Here is a 19261-nt window from a genome sequence, read left to right as displayed (position 1 = left end):
ATATATATATATATATATATATATATATATATATATATATATATATATACACACATATATATATATAATTAAATTCCATTTTTATTATTATTTTAATTATTTTATGTACTAATATATGATATGTAACAGACAAAAGACATCGAAATCCATTTAATTCTGGGGGAAGCTTTGGTTTGCTGTGTTCAAACGCAAGCTTCTCCGGAAGCAAGAGATGCTTGGACGACTTTACCTGCTGAACATGTTATTCCATACAGTAAAGATAGTGATGAATTATTAGTACATGTGCTGAATGAATTATTTAATATATACAAAGTGCCTCATCCAAACTCACGACAGGTATTTATACGTTATGTTTTAAAAAATTTACAATAGTTCCTACTTTATTAATAGCAAGATGTTTCTTTAAAGGCAGTATGTGTATGGCTATTCGCACTTCTAAAATACAACGTTCAACGAGAATGTATTAAGGAAAGATTGTCCACAATTCATCATGCATTTATAGATTTTCTTTCAGATGACAGTGGTAAGAAATATAAATTATTGATTGTATCAATGAATTGTATCATCTTTCAGCGGAAGAAGAGATTTGATCTTTTATCTCGTAACAGATATAGTGCAAGACATTGCTTCGAAAGGTCTTAGTTTAGTACACATTAACAGCAAACAAGAAGAACGCGAGGCTTTAGTGTCCAATATATTAGATCAGTTTACACAGGGTCGTAGAACAGTGCAACAAGTTACTGCCGATACTAAGTTATTTGAAGAAGGTCAACTAGGAAAGAGTCCGTCTGGGTAAGATTAAAATATAGAATATTTCGTGTTAGCTTACAATTTAAGATAAAAAAATATTTGAATTAAAAACTGATTATTCACTTTTGCTATATTAATAACGAAAATTAAATTAAATTAAAGAAATAATGTAATTTTTCAGTGGCAACTTGTCTACTTATCGAGAAATCTGTTCTCTCGCGACAGAATTGCAGAAGCCTGAGCTTGTATATTATTTCATGCATCTGGCAAATCATAATGCGATATGGACATCCAAAAAGGGAGCTGCTTTCGGTTTTGCAGCAATTGCCAATATCGCGAGAGACGAACTGAATAAATATTTACCCAATATTATTCCGCGATTATATAGGTATCAGTTCGATCCAACGCCAAAGATCCAGCAGAGTATGGTCAGCATTTGGCGAGCTGTCGTTCCTTCTACCTCGAAAGCCGTTAGTAATATTATATCTTTGATATCTGTTAACAACACCTATACGTAATATTATAAAAATTTGTTTTTTATATATCATTATAGATCGAACAGTATCATAAAGAAATATTGACTGATGTAACTGATAATTTAACGAATAATGAATGGAGGGTACGTATCAGTTGTTGTAATGCTCTCGCAGATCTTTTAAGGAGTAATGTTCAATTCGACTTTGCCGAATGTGGCCCAGAACTCTGGAAGAAACTATTTCGCGTAATGGATGATATTCACGAAGGCACGCGATTAGCCGCGACGAACGCCACTAAAATACTTAGTAAGGTGAGTACAAGATTTTCTACAGATTTTTTCTATGGAATTTCCAACTTAAGACTAACAATGTGTTCTTTGCTTCCCCTTTCTTACTTTTTCCGTTTTTGTAATCATTTTATTGATGATTGTGTGTTTCTTCTCATGTGTTTTTTCTTTTCCAAAATTTGTTAAATTTTATTTTAGGCGATAGAAAATGAACATAGGATAATAAACAAAAGGTGATAAAAAGCAAGAAATATGAAGCAAAGAGCATATTATACATTAGTCTTTATGATATAGTTTGGAAATTTAATATCATTAATTCCAGGTTTGCATACGTCATTGTGATTCATCGCATGGTAACGCGGGAAAAGAAGTTATTCAAGCAATATTGCCCGTGTTACTCGATATTGGTATTGCTCATGTCGTGGATGCGGTAAGATCTATATCATTGCAAACGGTATCTCAACTTGTATCTACAGCCGGCATTCTATTAAAACCATCACTCGTCAATTTGATACCGTCGTTATTGGAAACGATTGGTGAGTCGGAGAATCCTAAGCTTTCATATTTGAGTAATGTGTGCGGCGCAACGACGGAGACTCAGGAAGCGATCGATAATCTTAGAGCGAATGTTGCGAGAAGTCATTATGCGTCGGATACGATAACAAAGGTATATTCTCGTAGATGATTTGGAAGCAAACTCGATAAGATATAGTTTTAATATTATTTTAAATATTTTTTTCTATATAGTGTATCCAATATATCGATGTGGATGTATTAAAAGAATTAATGCCAAAAATAATAGATTTAATCAAGTTCAGCGTAGGATTTGGAACAAAAATTGCTTGTTCACATTTCTTGATTCTTCTTAGCACGCATCTGAAAATAGAGTTGCAGCCATACAGTGGTTAGTAATTATCTCAATTTTAACAGAATATGAATAAAATATAAACTATTCTTATTATACGGAATAAAGATTACATATATATTTAAATTAAATATGTATATATATCTAAAATATTTTTTCAATTTAATAATTGATATTTTTTGATGATATAAAAATTAATTATATTATTCATTATTTCATTTAGCTAAGATATTATCCGCTTTGCTCAATGGTTTGTTGGATCGTAATACTGCTGTGAGAAAAAATAATGCGATTAGCATTGGACACATAGTAGGCTCCGCTAAAGATTCTAGTCTGGATAAATTATTTAATACCTTGAATACGTGGTATTTGGAACGCGAAGGTACATTTAACAGTAGCATTATATGCTCTGCGTCCTATTATTTTCTTTTATGAAAAAAATGTAATTACAGATGATGCAATAAGATTAGCGATTGGGCAAGCTTTGCAATCTATAAATAATTACAATCAGGAGAAATTAAAGAATTATCAAAAAATAGTTATTCCTCTTGCTTTCTTTGCTATGCACGCAGAAAAGGTACCAGGTATGTATATCAGTATTTATAATATGTTATTCTTCACAAGTATGCCTTGCATTTTATTCTTGTATATTTTTACATACACTGTCATTAGGAAACGAAAGCACCGTTGAATTATGGACTGATTTTTGGAACGAAATAACTCCCGGGACCGAGGCAGGAATTATGCAAAACCTGCCAGCAATAACCAATATTTTACATACAACTTTAAAATCAGCATCATGGACTACGAAAGTGCAAGCGGCAAATGCAGTTCATACCATTGCCTTAAAGTCAGGTCATAATATTGATACAGATGACAGGAATACCTTATTAAAGATATTGATCAATGGTTTGCATGGTAGAACGTGGAATGGAAAAGAACGTCTATTGAACGCTCTCGCTATGTTAGCATGCAATAGCAAGTATGTAAGATTTAAAACTTTATACTAAAAAGATTTAATTAATACTCGTTAAGTTTAATAGTTCGGATTTTATTACAGAGAAGCCTTAAACGCAGATACTGCGTTATTAGATACAGTTGTAGTAACATTACATAGGGAAAGTAAGAAAGAGAATGCTGAATATCGTCGACACGCGTTACAAGCGTTTGCTATGGTTTTGCATGAACTCGATATTGATAGGTTTACGGAAACATATGAAATTGTACAAGAAATACTGATTAAGGTAAGATGTGTTGATAGTAATATTATGAAGGAATAGTTGCAAACGTGAATATATTTATATACTTTGCATTTAGGTATCTGATAAAAATAACGATGATGAAGAGGACACTGCGGAAGAAAATAGGAAGAAAAAAGAAAATAATATAAAGTTGCAAGAAACAATTTACGAGGTACTTGGGAAAGCATGGCCTTCCATCAAAGAGACTCAAGGTTACAGAATTTATATAAATTTTAATGAAAAATATACATTTTTATAACATTCTGAATATTTTTTTTTATAAGTCGATTCGTGATTGCAGACAAATATTGCATAGAATTCGTGACTCACTGTCAGAAAGTACTGCCAAATAGTACAAGGTCTGTTCAAGTTACTATTTTGACAGCATTAAATCTCTTTGTGGATAGACTTGTCTTATTAAAAATAAACAAAACGGAAATGTCATTAAAAGACAAAAAACTATTAGATCACATAGGTGATAGTCTCAATAAAATATTATCATATTGTATAAGTAAGTATATACATTATAAATTATGCGATATAATTAAGTGCATTAATTCTATTTAACATATGTTGTTCTATTAAAATAATTTGCATTTGAGATTATTATAAGATAGTATTATTTTTAAATATCTTGTTTCTTCGCAGATATTTCGAAATTCACCAAAATTAGAAAAGAAGCATTAAATATAGTTCTTTCATTAGCAAGAAAAATGCGTGAGACACATAATGATGAACAACTTGATAAAATGACACGGCTTTTGAAAGAACTCTTACCCGATCTAACGAAGGATAACCAACCAGAAATACGAACCAGAGTAACTGATATTAAAGAAATGCTTAAAATTTAACTAGCACGTACATATATTAAGTATGTACATGGTATCCCAGCTCGAATTTATCCTTCGCACACGTTGATGTATATTGCATACTATCGGCGATCTCGAACTATAACAAAAGATTGATAACTATGGTTGCGTGTTTATTTAATATGTTAAATGTAGATGTGCCTAATTATAGTATTATATCCCTAATAAAATATAATTTAAAACAACTTGTTTGTAAAATTTTTTTATTATGCCCTTATGTATTATATCCTAAAATAAATCTTGAAGTGATAATTTAATCACTTTGTCGGTGCTAAAAAGAATCTTTTATTTGTAATTATACAAAATGCGAAGTCTATAAGTCGTGTTCTATACACTATCAGTACTAAAAATCTACAGAATATATATTTCATAATAAATGATTTTTTTCCCTTAGGATCATCCAGAATCGATAACACGATATAAAAAAACTGGATATATCAGTTTCATCTTATTTCTTTACATCCATGGAAAGAACAATTCTTGAGATATCTAAAAATGTAGTTGTCTCTCTTGTTATACTTATCTATTTTCCTCTTAATTTTTTTAGCATCTTTTCCCTTCATTTTTGTATTACTGTTTTTTTTTCGTTGCTTTATAGTTTACTTTTGCGCAAAAATCTAGGCGTTAATCTTATTTTATTAATTTTTGATCTTTTTTGTTTTATTAATTGATGGTCTATGTACAGGCATTTCATTTGTATATGCTTTCTTTTTTTTAGTATTGTTACTAATTTTCTTTTTAGACATTTTACTGTTTCCTTTTGTAATACGAAACTGAATTAATTCTCCACCGTCTTCTCTGTTGCTGAGATGTCATCTCTGCAATACATTTCCTGATTCTTTTTGCCTTTTCATTTAAATATTTCAATATTTATATTTTCTTTTTTTGTTGTACAACCCATTTTGCAGGATCATTCTTTTTTTCATAACGTAGTCTCCATTAATTCATAATTAAACATATAAATGAACTGATGAAGACTGCGAGCCGAAACGTTTTATGCATTATACCATATTTATTATTTGATTAAATTGTTAAATGCTTTAAATAATTTAATTTAAACATTATTCTTATTTGCTCATCTCTTTTATATTTTGTGTTATATTAAATTATATATTTTAAACAATATTTAGTGATAGTGATTATGAATGTATTTTTTAATGCGTAAAATAAATTGTAAACAAATTGCATATTACATGTAAATTATATGACAAAAAAATAAAAAAAAAAACAATTATTTAAAGCAGAGGAATATAATTGTAATTGTAATTAGTAGAAATGTTGGACGATCTCTGTATATTGATCCGTTTTTATCGAATTAAACTTTAAAAAAATCTAGAAAGTGTAAATATAATTTGTGTAAATATATTGTGTAAGTGTAAATATATTGAAAGTATATAATTTTTTATCTCAAAACCTGTATTATAATCATTTCCGGTAAAAAAGGAACAATTTACATTAAAAAAGAATTATGAATAATATACATTACTTTCAAATATCATATCTACTCACATTTATTTTCTGTCAATTTTTTTAACAATATCGATGCTCCAACGCTGTGTTTTTTTTTGAGATTTTCTATTAAAGGTTTTAATTTAACTAGTAATATATTTATAGCAATTTCATTCTCTATGAAAAGAATTAATAAGAAACAAGCCCTATTAAATTCTATCCACTTTTCTAGCACTTTTGGCGTTAGGTGTGATATTAATATTTCTCCAAATGTACATTCGTTCTTTTTCAGCAATTCTTTGTCATACTGAATAAGTTTCTTCAACATTGTATGTAATCCAGGATGTTCAACCACATCGTATTCGGTATCATTATCCTTGATTTTTGAATCTGTACTGCTAATAAACTTAGCAATCGATTCAAACGCAAAATTCAATTTCTCTCCCGATCCCACTTTCAATATCGCTAAGGTAGTCATAACTATGCTACTGTTGCATAACCATGTTGCTGTATTCGCGATTATAGCGTCAAAAAGCGGGCCACAGATTGCTTCGAGGAGTTCCTTTTCCCTAATATCGGCTGACTTCTTACTAGCGGAATTGTTATCACCTTGGCGTAAATATTCTACTACAGCTGGCGAAAAATAAAGAGATTTTCTCCTGGCCACGAGATATAATATGACATGTTTCCCATACTCATTTAGCGCAATGTTAACTAGATCCTCTTGTAATTCGGACAATATTATCTTCTGCATAAGAACGGTGTCGTCTACGGAGTCAAAGAGCGCCAATAATGTCATGTGACCGTGTTTGGACATACAAATCGCCTTTACGTTTCCTTTGAGGGCTTTCATAATAATTTTCCTATCTTTGCTAGTACTATGCCATATACATTGCATAGCAACTCTCACGCCCATTTTCGTTTGGGACAGAGTTATAATGTAAGATCGCAGCATAACTATTAACTCGTTCCTATCTTCCACCGCACATACGCAGAGGAATTCCCATAGAATCGTTTGCAGCAGAGTAGAATTAACAAAATCTTTGTTTAAAATTCTAATTAGATTTGCTTTTACGGCAGATAGTGTAGCCAGTTTCATATCTATCGCAGTTTTGAATACATCCGACAATGATTTAATTTCCTTGTCTTTTTCCAGTTTATACATGTCCCCAAAAAATTCTTGCTTAAAATATATCTTCTCGAGACTTGTACACCAAGTAGAATACGTGAGTTCTACAAAAGAAGCTGATACACTGTGACTCATTAATTTGACAATATTGCCATAAAATCCAGAAATAATCTCACGCCTGATTTCTTGCGAGCCATGCTTTAAAATAGCTTTTACGCAATTTTTTGCGTATTTAGATTGTAACATCTCCACGATGAATGGCTTTATCTCTTGAGATATAGCTTGCAGAACATGTGCTTCGCAATTTTTTATTATACATTGAACTACTCTGGACATATCATGTGTAAATATCACTTTGTTGTAATGATTTTTCAGCATATTGTGCAATGTCTTAGTTAACGTTACACGATCGACAGACTTGCAATCAGACCTACGTAACTTTTCATTGATCTGCTTAGCCCGAATGATTTTGTCAAATACTGCATCATTATTTAATTTTTTAGCTTTCCGTTTCTCTCTAAGTTCCTTTTTCTCCTTCTTTAATTGAAGCCAATCAGTTTTCTTGGTCGTACTTTTCTCTAATTTTTTCAAATTTTCTTTTTTAAGTTCTTCTGGTCTTCAGATTTTTGCTCAACTTGTTTTCTTTCCCTCTTCAATTTGAGCAACTTTATTTTTTCAATTGCATTATTCTTCCCCACTTTTGTTACTTTTGTATTCTTTCCTTTTGAGTTCTTCTTTGTTAAAGACAGTTTTACATTTTTATCTAAAAAATATTTTTTATTTTTACATGTGACTATTTCTGCACCATACTTTTCTTTTTCATTACCTGTAAATTTATTATCCAGAGATTTTTCAAATGTCACTTTCTTTCTCTTTTTATTATTTCCTGCATCAACATTATTTTCTGCTTTCAGGTCATCAGTGTCCAAATTCTCTGCTGATCGCTTCATTTTTGACTAAATCTATTTAAAAAAATATCAATAAGGATTAAAATAGACGCCAAATCTTCAAATTGCATGTATCATTTTTCACATATTAAAAAAATATAAAAAAATCTTACAAAGTATTATATTTTTATTAGTTGTTTTTTTAGTTGAATTAATAAGAACAGTATACACTTTTGGAATTTAAAGTAAAAGATACATATTTGATATTTATTAAAACGAGAAAGAAAGTTCAATATCGAATTCAGTCACTTGCATTACACTAGATTGGTGCATATCAAAAATTGCTATATATAAAATTAACAAAATTAAAAGCATAAAAAAATTAAAATCATTAACTATCCCATAATGATATCGCGTTATTTAACAAAGTATATATATGTATTATTTCATTGTTAACATTGAATATATTATGAATTATGTCATTGCATTTAAATATTTATATAAAGCAGTCTTTAATGTGCACTAATATACTGGATGCACATTAATTCGGTGTAATGACCAAAATCATAAAACAATCTAATATAAGAATAAAAACCAGACTTTTGTCTTTAAAAATATAATAAATATTACCGTAATTTCACTCTAATCTCATATAACCTCAAAGAGAGATTGAGGACGCAAATCCAGTAACCGATGGAAACAACATCAATCTATTTTCAACATGGAATGTTTTCCAGTTTTGAACTTGAAAAAATCTTCTTTTTATTTATATTCCGTTTTTACTATCTGATAATATTAATTCCAAATACTGCGGATACCCAGTACGAAATCGATTTTACCTATTTCACCACGTGGTTTGCCTTCCGCTGCGCGTGCGCGACTCGCATTTTGATGATTGGTCTGGCGAGTATCGATTGTCATTTTACTCGACAATCGCTATTCGATAAATCGCGAGCATCGCGACCAGTTACAAAATGCCCTACACATATTCAAGTTGCCTCGTGTTTCTTGCGTTGCTTGAAAGCGAATTTCGCGCGTGAAAAAATTACTCTTGTGTCGCACATCGAATTCGCTCGCGGTGAAACTCATCCGCACGCGATTCTACATTAATCTCGCAAGTCTGGCGCTTCATCTTTCGCTCAGAATCGGATCGGAACCCTCTTCGCAGATATCACGTCAATTATCCGTTTGAAGTACACCGAAAGTACAACTTATGCACGATCGTTTGCATCGTTGTCAGGTATGTATACATCTTCGTATTACAATCAATGCTATATTTAATTAATATATATCAAGATTTAAATATCTCAATTCAAATCCAATGATGCTCCATTCTCTTTTATATCTTCGAAACATCAAAGACGCGTGACAGATGTCATGCCACGTAACAGATCGTGAACAGATAATGAAAAAGACGCGGAAATGTAAAGCATTGAAATTTAAATTATTGAATTTTAATTAGAATTTGAATGCTCTTTATAAAATATTAATTTGTCATATTTTCAATATGTCAACGCGACCGGTGAATGACAAGTTAATTTTCTAAAGAGAAATTCAAAATTTAATTATAATCCAATGGCTATATTAATAAGATTGGTTTATACATTTAGATCCAAAAAAGAAAACAAGACAATTATATTAAAGAATTTTACAACAGTTACAAAGTCATGCAAAGCTTCCTCTCCTAAACGTAATTTAAATTTAAATACTTATATTTCTGTGGCATTTGCGACATCGCGATAGCTGCCCTTCACATATTAGAGATCCTATAATTGCCTGTAATAATAGATAAGGTCTGGTCACGAGATGACAAACTTTTGATTAGTCTATCGTTTTTCGTTAATTTCAGTAAGTGGAATGTAAAATAATAGTCTAAAAGTTAGAGACTGAAATAGTATATACAAGATAATAATTCATTTTAATTTTAATATGCAAATACTTCGAAAATATTGAAATTTTAATGCAAAGAAATAATGCAAAAGATATTTCAATAAACACATAATCACAAATAAAAGTTGTACGATACAGAAGGAGTCATATCACGATACATCACATACAATGATGTATATTACTATACTTTTATCTGAATTATATTCTAAAATAATCTAAAATGTCCTCTCCGAAGAAAATGTTATCTGATACACATTACGTGTACTACACCTCTTCTATAAGTAAAATTTTCCTCAGAGGAGAACATTTTGGAATGCACCCAAGCACAACAAGTCATCATGATGTCAAAATGATTCCAAGATGATCATTAAAATCATTTTTCAATTCATTTTAACATCATTTTGACGTTATCGTGACTTGTAGTTCTGCTTGGGTAGCTTGGAAAGTTTTTCAGTAAAATTACATATTTTTGAAATATTTGTCTGTTAAGATGAATCTACTTGTATAAAAAGAGAAGGTATTATAATATATCTTATATTGTCCTATCTCACTTTCGTTTTGACGAAATCACTCTAGCCAGATTTTATAATATGAGGGATACGCTCCTTTGGCGCTCACAGTGCTAATGAGCATCATTTATCCTCATTTAATATTAGATGAATAACAAGGATAAATAATTCCAAGAACATCGAGCAGCAAATGAAACGTAGCCAGGGTCATCTACTTTGTATCGGTTTTTAGCTCCGCCCCTGGTTGGGCGACGAAGGGAGGAACGCGCGCGCGGGAAGCCGCGTCAGATTCCCGAGACAGCCGCTCGAGCTGCTTTGAGCAGGGCGGGAGCGGTTCGCAGCTGGCTGGTCTCGTGCCGCGCCTTAGTGTGTATTTTTAACTCAGATCTGATCCGCGTTTGTCCCGTGTGAAACGATCAAGTCAAGCATCCACACATCCGTCCGCGAGTGCTCGCGAGCGAGAGTGTGTCGGTAATTCGTAGCATCACGTTACATCGAGGAAAATCGGTGCAGAGCGAAGTCGGATCGATCACGCAACGGGAAGACGAAAGGGAGAGAAAGAGTGAGAAGGAAAGTGGAAGGGGGAAGGAGAGAGACAGAGAGAACGGCGCGCAACCGGCGCAACAGGTGAGAAAACGTGGCGGCGTGGCGGCTGCGTCAGCTGATCGCGCCGCTACGCCGGACGACGAGCGAAGGATCGGCTCGTCTTTACTTTGACTTGTATTTACCCATTTCCCGATATTCGGGAAGCTATATTTGTACTGTTGCCAACGAGGATCGCGCTATGCGGACGTGGCTGTTCACATCGCTTCTCGCCAAATCACGTTTCTGCTCGCGGGCCGCTCGCCGAGAGGCGGCGCGCGTTCAGAGTTCCACGCGCGATAATTTTTTTCCTGTCACATAGCTGCGTTCCGCAGATGCTTTTCTGCTTCGAGATAAATTCAGAGTAGCGTGAGCGCTACACTGTTATATAAAAGAAGCAATGGCAATTCAATCTCTTGAGTAAATAACATTTTGTTATTACCTTATCAAAATTTCTGGCTATTGGAAGCACTAGTTCGTATTTGGTGCATATTAAAGTCGTTGTGACTGATTTAATTTGAGTATAAAAATGAAACCCTGGTGAAAATTTTTCTCAGAATTTTTCATATAATTTTTCAAAATTTCTATATAATTTTTCAGAATTTCTATATAATTTTATAACTTTCTCACATTTTTTTTATATGAATTGGAACATTTCTCAGAAAATCTACATCTTTTCTCAGAGTTTTTTATATAGATTAATTATAAAATATCGCAAGATTTCTAAGATTTTTTGTAAGTATAATTTCTGATGAAATGTATTATAAGATCTAAAAAATTTTTAAATATTTTTTTTAGAGATGAAAAATTTCATAATATTTCAGAATTCACTTGTATAAAAAATTCTGAGAAAAAATATAAATTTTCTGAATATTTCTGAGTATTTCTGAAAAATGTTCCAATTCGTATAAAAATTATCACCAAGAGAAAAATTTTCACCAAGAAATCCAAATATTTTATATTATAATACATATTTTATCTAATAGGTAAAATGAAATGTACTGAGTTTTTCAAGATTTAATCGATTCTTGTATAAACATATCTTTATGTTATTTTGTGTACGATGGCTTCAGTGCGCACTGAGTACGTTCAATTGAATTCGCTATAAATTAATTCGCTATAACATTTTTGTATAACATTTTTCCACAGTCTTGCTTTAAGAGGTCTTAAGTCATAAGTCGAAAGAAATTATATAAGAGCCTTTAGCAGAAAGGCTGATTTATAATCTTAAGACAGTGACTTATTATGTTTTCAATCGTCTACAATAAAGAAGAGAAAAGAAGAACAACAGAGATATCGGGAATAAGCTGGTTTTCTGGTTCAGTCAGAAATGTTGGTTGATTGATCAACGTCGATCGATGTTGAATTAATATCGATTCGACATTGATCAATCAATCATCATCATTTTTGGCTGGGCCGGAAAACCAGCTTACCTTCAACTATCTATAGCCTCTACTATTACTGTTCATTGTAGACGACGCTTTATGTCTTTAGTAACGCACAAAAACTTATGACTTATATTTTAAAGGCACCATGTATTTATATATTTTTAAGATATGAGTCATAAGATAGTTTTTGTTCGTTACTAAAGACATAAGACTTAAGTCATAAGATATTGTCTTAAGATTATAAATCAGCTTTCTGGCTTTAAGGCCCTAAAACAATTATTTCTATCTTTAAACTGTTTTTGCGCAGTTTAAGCTTTAATCGTTAGATTAAACAAATTGAGCAAAATTCAATTTTTATAGCCTAAAAGCATAAGTTTTGTGACAGATATATCGTCACTTAGAACTTTACAGGCTTACGGCTTCTTAAAGATTGTGAATTTACTCTTAGTAAACAACGTTTATATTAACGTACTTAATAATAACCTAAAGGGATTAAATAAATTTAAAAATATTTCATTTGATTTTTTTTTATTTAATTAATTAATTATTTAACCATAATTAATTAAATTATTAATTATTTTATTAAAATTAAATTATTTAACCATAATTATTTAATTTATTATTATTATTTAACCATAACGGCGTAAACAAAGCTTGCACAATACATGAGATGAAATTTTCCGTTATTTTGCATTATTTAAAACGATGAAAAACTTTGATTTACTAACTATGTGAACTTCCTTTTTTTTCCGATGAAGCATTATATGTAAAATTGGAGTAATATAAATTACACACGAAAAATTTTAATTCATGTGTAATTCAAACGTGTAACTCAATTCTAAATTATAAATTATGACACAACTATTCATAATAAATAAGCGTTAACTTATCAAATTTATCTTAAGTATTTATTGATATAGTAAGTGCATCAATTTTTTCATAATGTAAATGTATTCTTCGATATATTCATAACATAGATAATCTATGAATCTAATAATGATTAATACGAATACAATTGCTTGTTAAGTGAACAAGTAAATTATTAATTAACATTTTTATTATCTTTCTCGTAATTTTCATTAAACATTTTATTATAAATAATAATATTTTATAAATACATATATTAGCACAGAACAGATCTGCTTTTACACGAAAGTGCGTTCGGTTGGGTGTTATTTAATCTAAACTTGAATCTCGAAATTAAAGTAATCATTTCGCAGAAAATTGTTTTAATTATAAAATTAAAAAAATAATATATACAGATATACCAATACGTAATTTGGATTAATAAATTCATTTGAATTAATGAGTCAAATTTAAATCACTTCCTTGAAATAAATCTTGTTATTTTTAACTATTATAAGTGTTCTCTCTCAAAATGTATAATTAATGTATATTTTAAAACAAAATAATTAAAAATTATATAATTAAAGAGACAATCTAAAACAATCCATTTCTATGATTGAATCGCTTCAAAGTAGTTTCAAAGTATAAATCAACATTATCATACCTTGTATATGCATTAATAAATAATAAGCTAAATTTGAATTAAATTTAATACACTTCTTAAATTTAATTTCATTGTTATCATTTTTAGTTATATTAACAATTTAATATATGTTATGCTACTGCATTTATAAATACTTTATATAAAGTAGCCTTTAATGTATACTAATTCAGTGTAGTGCGAGTGATTGAATTCATCGTAACAGTGTACGAGTAGCTCGCACTATTCCACGTTGAAAGTATGAATGCGAAATTATATACTTATATATATATAAATATTTCATAAATCTGACTGATAAAATATTTAACGCCTTTTTAAACAGACATATATCAACATATATTATATTATATTAGATATATATTATATTAGATTTGTAAAATGAATTTTAAGATTACCATCATATCATATTATTGTGTGTGTGTGTGTGTGTGTGTGTGTGTGTGTGTGAATTTTACAGCATATACACACAATATAGATAAAGAATAATTTATTAAAAATTTTATATGGATGAATAGGTATATAGTCCATTCAAAATATGATAATGTCAACACTGCATTAAAATAAATATGATAATTGATTTTTATTATATAAATATGCTATATATAGAAAAACGAACTTTTATTGAAGTATTAAAAAATTTAATGTTAAAGACGGATCTCAATATAACTTTATTATTACTTATTAAAATAATAATGTAGATTGCTCATATATAATAAAAAATTGTGCAAAAAACGTGTTTATATGAGCAATCTACATTATTAATTTGCAAAAAAAATGTTTTAATTGTCATATATTTTTTTTTAGTTTTTAGTGTAGTATAATTTAATGTCTACAGGACCATCTAGCGTTTGGAATTTCAACTACCGGTTATTTTGAATTTGAAAGGCGTAATAACATTTATGACGTATCAGAAATTTAGTTTTTTGTTTGACATTTACGAAATGGGTCGCTATACGCTTGAACAAAATTGGGATATATTGAAAACTTACTTCCAAAATGGTGAGTCTTCAACGTAAGTAAGAAATTTACGTGTAAAATTTGGTAGAAAAGAAATGCCTTCAACGCAGTTTGTGGATCAATTTGTGAAGCAAATTCGGCAAACTGGATCCTTATTGGATAAAGCAACTCGTTCACATGCTCGTCCAGTAAGGTCAACCGAAAACATTGCTGCTGTTGCTCAGAGTGTGCTTGAACAATCATCAACATCAACTCGCCATCGTTTTCAAAACTTGAACATTTCACATTTCTTTGAGAAGAATTTTGAATAAAGACCTCGGTAAATGGCAATGTACTATCTTTCCAATAAAGCCATAAACTTTGAAAAATATTCATGCGTTTTTTTTTTAGAGCCAAATTAAATTCTAAATTTTAAATGGCCCACCCTGTATATTTATAATCAGATCTTATGTTTAAGACTTCCTTAAATTTATTTTTAAATGTTTAATAGTCAATAAAATAATTCATAGAACATCTGAAGATAAATTTAAGGAAACTTGATAAAATCTGATTATGAACCTGGGCATTAATTATATTTGTCGGATGTAACATTTAAACTGTATAAATCTACTTATAAAATAAAATAAGATTGAGTTCATGATTATTAATCATATCTTTTAAACTATTATCTATAAAAACTCACTATTTTAAAATCTTTTTAGAGAAATGTTTTAAGAAAATAAACAATTACAATTTGAAATAGATTGATGAGAAAAATCTAATTAAATTCCTATTTTTCGATTGCACTAGATTATATATTGCTATGTGAATTTATATAAATACATATTTTATTTTTCAAACAGCGCGAAATTGTTTTCGGAAGGCAGTCATGTACAAATAAAAAAGTAGGAGAGACCGAGGACAAAAGTAACGTTTTGACTTTGAAGTGTTTGACGTTGAACAGTTAAAATATTTACATTAAAAAAATATGTATCTTTGGATGTAGAATTTACTCAGCTACAAAATTTTCTTTGGTTTAATTTTTTTATATAACTAGAAAAAAAGTTATGTTTGTTTAGACTATGAGGAATTTTATTACAACCGTTCCAACCCTATAGACGATTGTAACAGTAGAGGGGGATAATTGTATCACATCTGCCAGAGATACATAACACAACTACATAAGTCATATTCTTTCTTGCAGCTGCACGAATGGATAACTAATCCTTTATAACGTCTTTAAATGTCTGTTTGTATAAAGATACTTCTTTTATTAATATAATTTTTCTCTTACCTGTCTCGTGTTTTCTTGTTAATAGCATTCTACGAAAAAAAATACAAATACAAATAACATTGTACAAAATAATACTAAAATAAAATCAAGTAAGTTCGGGGACAATTGTAACGTTACAATTGATCCCAGGCATCGATGTTACTATTGTCCTGTAATGGTATTTTATGATTTATAGTAAAGTTTTTAAATAAAAACTTAAATAAAAATCAACTCAAATATGCAAATCATCAACGCAGATAATCATTAAAACATATTAAGATAATACATTATATCTTCATTATAAAGAAAAAAAATATTTAGATTTTATGCACGCAGTAAAACTTACTTGATACATGAAAAAAATCATTTCTACTCCTGTACTCGTGCACGTTTCACAAGAATCAGCATAATGAACAATTCAATGCCGATTCTGTCTACAGCATTTTATCATGCAGCCGCATACATATATATCTACTATATTATAGTTTAAGAAATGTTAATGATATTATTATTATTTATATTGTTCTCTTGTTAGTTTTATCCTCGGTCTCTCTCTTATTGTGATAAATTGATAAGCAGTTTATAAATTTTGATGCTAATTAGCATCTTTATATATGTTAATATCTCAAATCTATGAATAATTTAATGTAAAAAAATATTATAGATGGTTAAAGATCGAAAAAAATTTTAGCGCGCTGTTTGCAGAATCAGATGTGTACATAAATTCACACAGATAACTATAAGCATTAAGATCTGCTTTGATCGATAAATATAGAATTTTTCTCTTATTTAATTAGCTTTAAAAAAAATGTTTCTTTATTATATTATTATTTTTCAAACAGTATAAATTTTTACAAAAAATTTTTTAAAAATTAAGAACATGTGTAATTATATATATATATATATACAATTATATATATTTATAATATTTCATATGTTCTTGTGGAAAATCTGTTATTGCTCTTTCACCATTTTCAAACAGAATCTGCATCGAAAAAACATTCGAAAAGACAAGTATGAAACAATTAACAAATATACACATTGACACATTTATCGTGCCAATAGATTAATAGCGAAAAAACTGTGAATTGATTCTCGTTGATTTATCGTGCATAGTAAATGAGGACCGAAGCCTCGATGACGAAATGGCACACGTGTGACGCACTGATTGTTTACTTTGATACAAACGTCTTTAAAGCGTATGGCCCATGAAACGATGCGTTTATACACGACGATCACTCGCCAACATTATACGATCGTTGCTAGATGAAGTTGAACGCATGTTGGTGTCATAATGTTGTCGCAACGACGTAATGACTATTTCGCCGTTTTTCTTAGAAAAAGCACTTGAAGTTTACTATTATATTTTGCCATTTTTCCTGGAAAAAGCACTTGAAGTTTGCTATTATATTTTGCTGCCCATGAAAGAAGAATTTTTATCATGCGCACGCTGCGGCAACGTATCAGGATAACACCCTGGAAAAAAATATTTTATATATAATTATATCAAATTATATTATAGTTTTATATAATTTTATTATCGGGACAGTATAATGTTTCGCACTAATTTCTCTTTATGCGAATTATCGAAATTTTCCAAGTCACGATTATGTAAAGATTTAATATCAACTGACAAATGTACTATTTTCTCATTATTACGATATAATTTTTGTACTAACAGTAAGACCAACTGGTGAAATCATTGTGAAACTGTCGTAAAAATCAACGATTTATTGTTAAATAAATTGAGAATACAGAACTCTTGATAATAAAAAATGTAAAAGTAATATAAGAGTAGTAAATGAGAGAGAAACAGTGCGGTTATTTTATTTTGCGTGGAACGCAAAAATTAATATAATTTTAATATAAGTATTATATATACAAGTGAGTGCAAAAAGTATTCGTACAAAGAAAATATTAAAAAAAAATTTTATTTTTAAAAAGTAAATATTAGAGAAATAAGTCATCGAATTGATGTTGAATCGATATAAATATGATGATTTTAACATTAATTTGACGTCGATCCAACGTTTAATTGACGATTTCTTGTTGGATAATTAACAATTTATTCATAAAGAATAAAATAAACTGTAAAATAGACTATGTTTCTTAAAATGAACCAAAAAGATATATATTAATTATACAAAATCATCATCATTTGATATCATTTGAAAAATAAGCGATAATTAAAAATTGTTTGAATGCAAATAGTATTCACTACTATTAGTATTAATATTAATAGTATTAATAGTATTAATATTAATAGTATTTGTATGACGAGAAATTTAGCTTTTAAGATTAAGAATATATGTGAAGCTCATTTGTTTATGTTAGAACAGAATGTATTTATTGTATAAAATTGCTAATTAATGTTTATTTTGTACAAGACTTTTTTTATAACAAATTTCTTTGTACGAATACTTTTTGCTCTCACTCTATATATGTATAAAGATTAACGTATCAGAAATTCTTTAAACGTTTTAACTTCATTTAAGATCATTTTTAGTGAATTTTTAGCGGAAAAGCAAATCTCATGCTTATTTATAATAGTAATTAACTATCATCTGAAGTGTAACAATTAATATTACACTGAGTTAATTCACAGTAGAAATTCACGATGTAGTGAAATTTCGATGACATTAAACACTACGGGACACGACTTGTTTTCCTGAGAGTTGTTTGCATTTTAATAAATTATTGGAATCACATAGAATACAGAATTTCTAGTAAACTAAAACACAATCTAATAAGAAAACAAGCATGATTTAACTTGGTATTCAAAAGCAATATGCGCAGAATATGTTTGGAATTACAAGGAAATTAATAAATTTAAAAGTCAATTTAAAATTAAAGCTACAGTGGAAAAAACTTTTCGAAAAAATTAATCTTAATACATACTTCTTTGAATAGAAGAATCTAATATTCTTAACATTTTCATTAAGATTCTTAACATTTACGTAAATATTTATTGAATGAAAAAAATGATATTAGGTGTACAACTTTGCTTTCGCCGTTTTTCTATAGATGGCTTTAGCGGTAAGTGGTGGTCGAAATAAATAGATCATAGACGTCATACAATAAACTTGGGCATCTGTCAACATAACCCCATAGAAATATTAGTCGATTTGTGTCTGCATCATAAAGTTATTCTCAATTGAAAATGTCAGTTTACGAGCCAAATTCTCGTCATTTCCTCATTCGGGAGGTTTTAATTTTTTGTTTC

The 19261-nt window shown here is 29.5% G+C and overlaps 2 protein-coding genes across 2 annotated transcripts in view; one reads left to right on the top strand and one right to left on the bottom strand.

The window, feature by feature from the left end:
• The window catches only part of LOC105623565 (proteasome-associated protein ECM29 homolog), a 10127-nt gene extending 5657 nt beyond the window's left edge, over positions 1-4470 (top strand). The window contains 14 exon segments of the mRNA XM_012204954.1: positions 125-336; positions 409-523; positions 609-792; positions 932-1220; positions 1304-1537; positions 1836-2180; positions 2261-2417; positions 2602-2760; positions 2831-2962; positions 3051-3360; positions 3439-3622; positions 3696-3831; positions 3921-4130; positions 4268-4470. Of these exon segments, the coding sequence (XP_012060344.1) occupies positions 125-336; positions 409-523; positions 609-792; positions 932-1220; positions 1304-1537; positions 1836-2180; positions 2261-2417; positions 2602-2760; positions 2831-2962; positions 3051-3360; positions 3439-3622; positions 3696-3831; positions 3921-4130; positions 4268-4470 (2870 nt within the window).
• Positions 4471-6004: 1534 nt separating this feature from the next.
• Positions 6005-8016, bottom strand: LOC105623564 (pumilio domain-containing protein KIAA0020; the record flags this gene model as incomplete). The annotated part of the gene is given in 3 exon segments (XM_012204953.1): positions 6005-7660; positions 7663-7829; positions 7893-8016. Coding segments are annotated over 3 exon segments (1947 nt in total), but the record flags the coding sequence as incomplete, so codon positions are not given.
• Positions 8017-19261: the final 11245 nt, after the last annotated feature.

The sequence above is a fragment of the Atta cephalotes genome (genome assembly GCF_000143395.1).
Source record: "Atta cephalotes unplaced genomic scaffold scaffold00059, whole genome shotgun sequence".
In the NCBI taxonomy this organism is placed as follows: Eukaryota; Metazoa; Arthropoda; class Insecta; order Hymenoptera; family Formicidae; genus Atta; species Atta cephalotes.
This window is presented reverse-complemented; position numbering and strand designations above follow the sequence as displayed.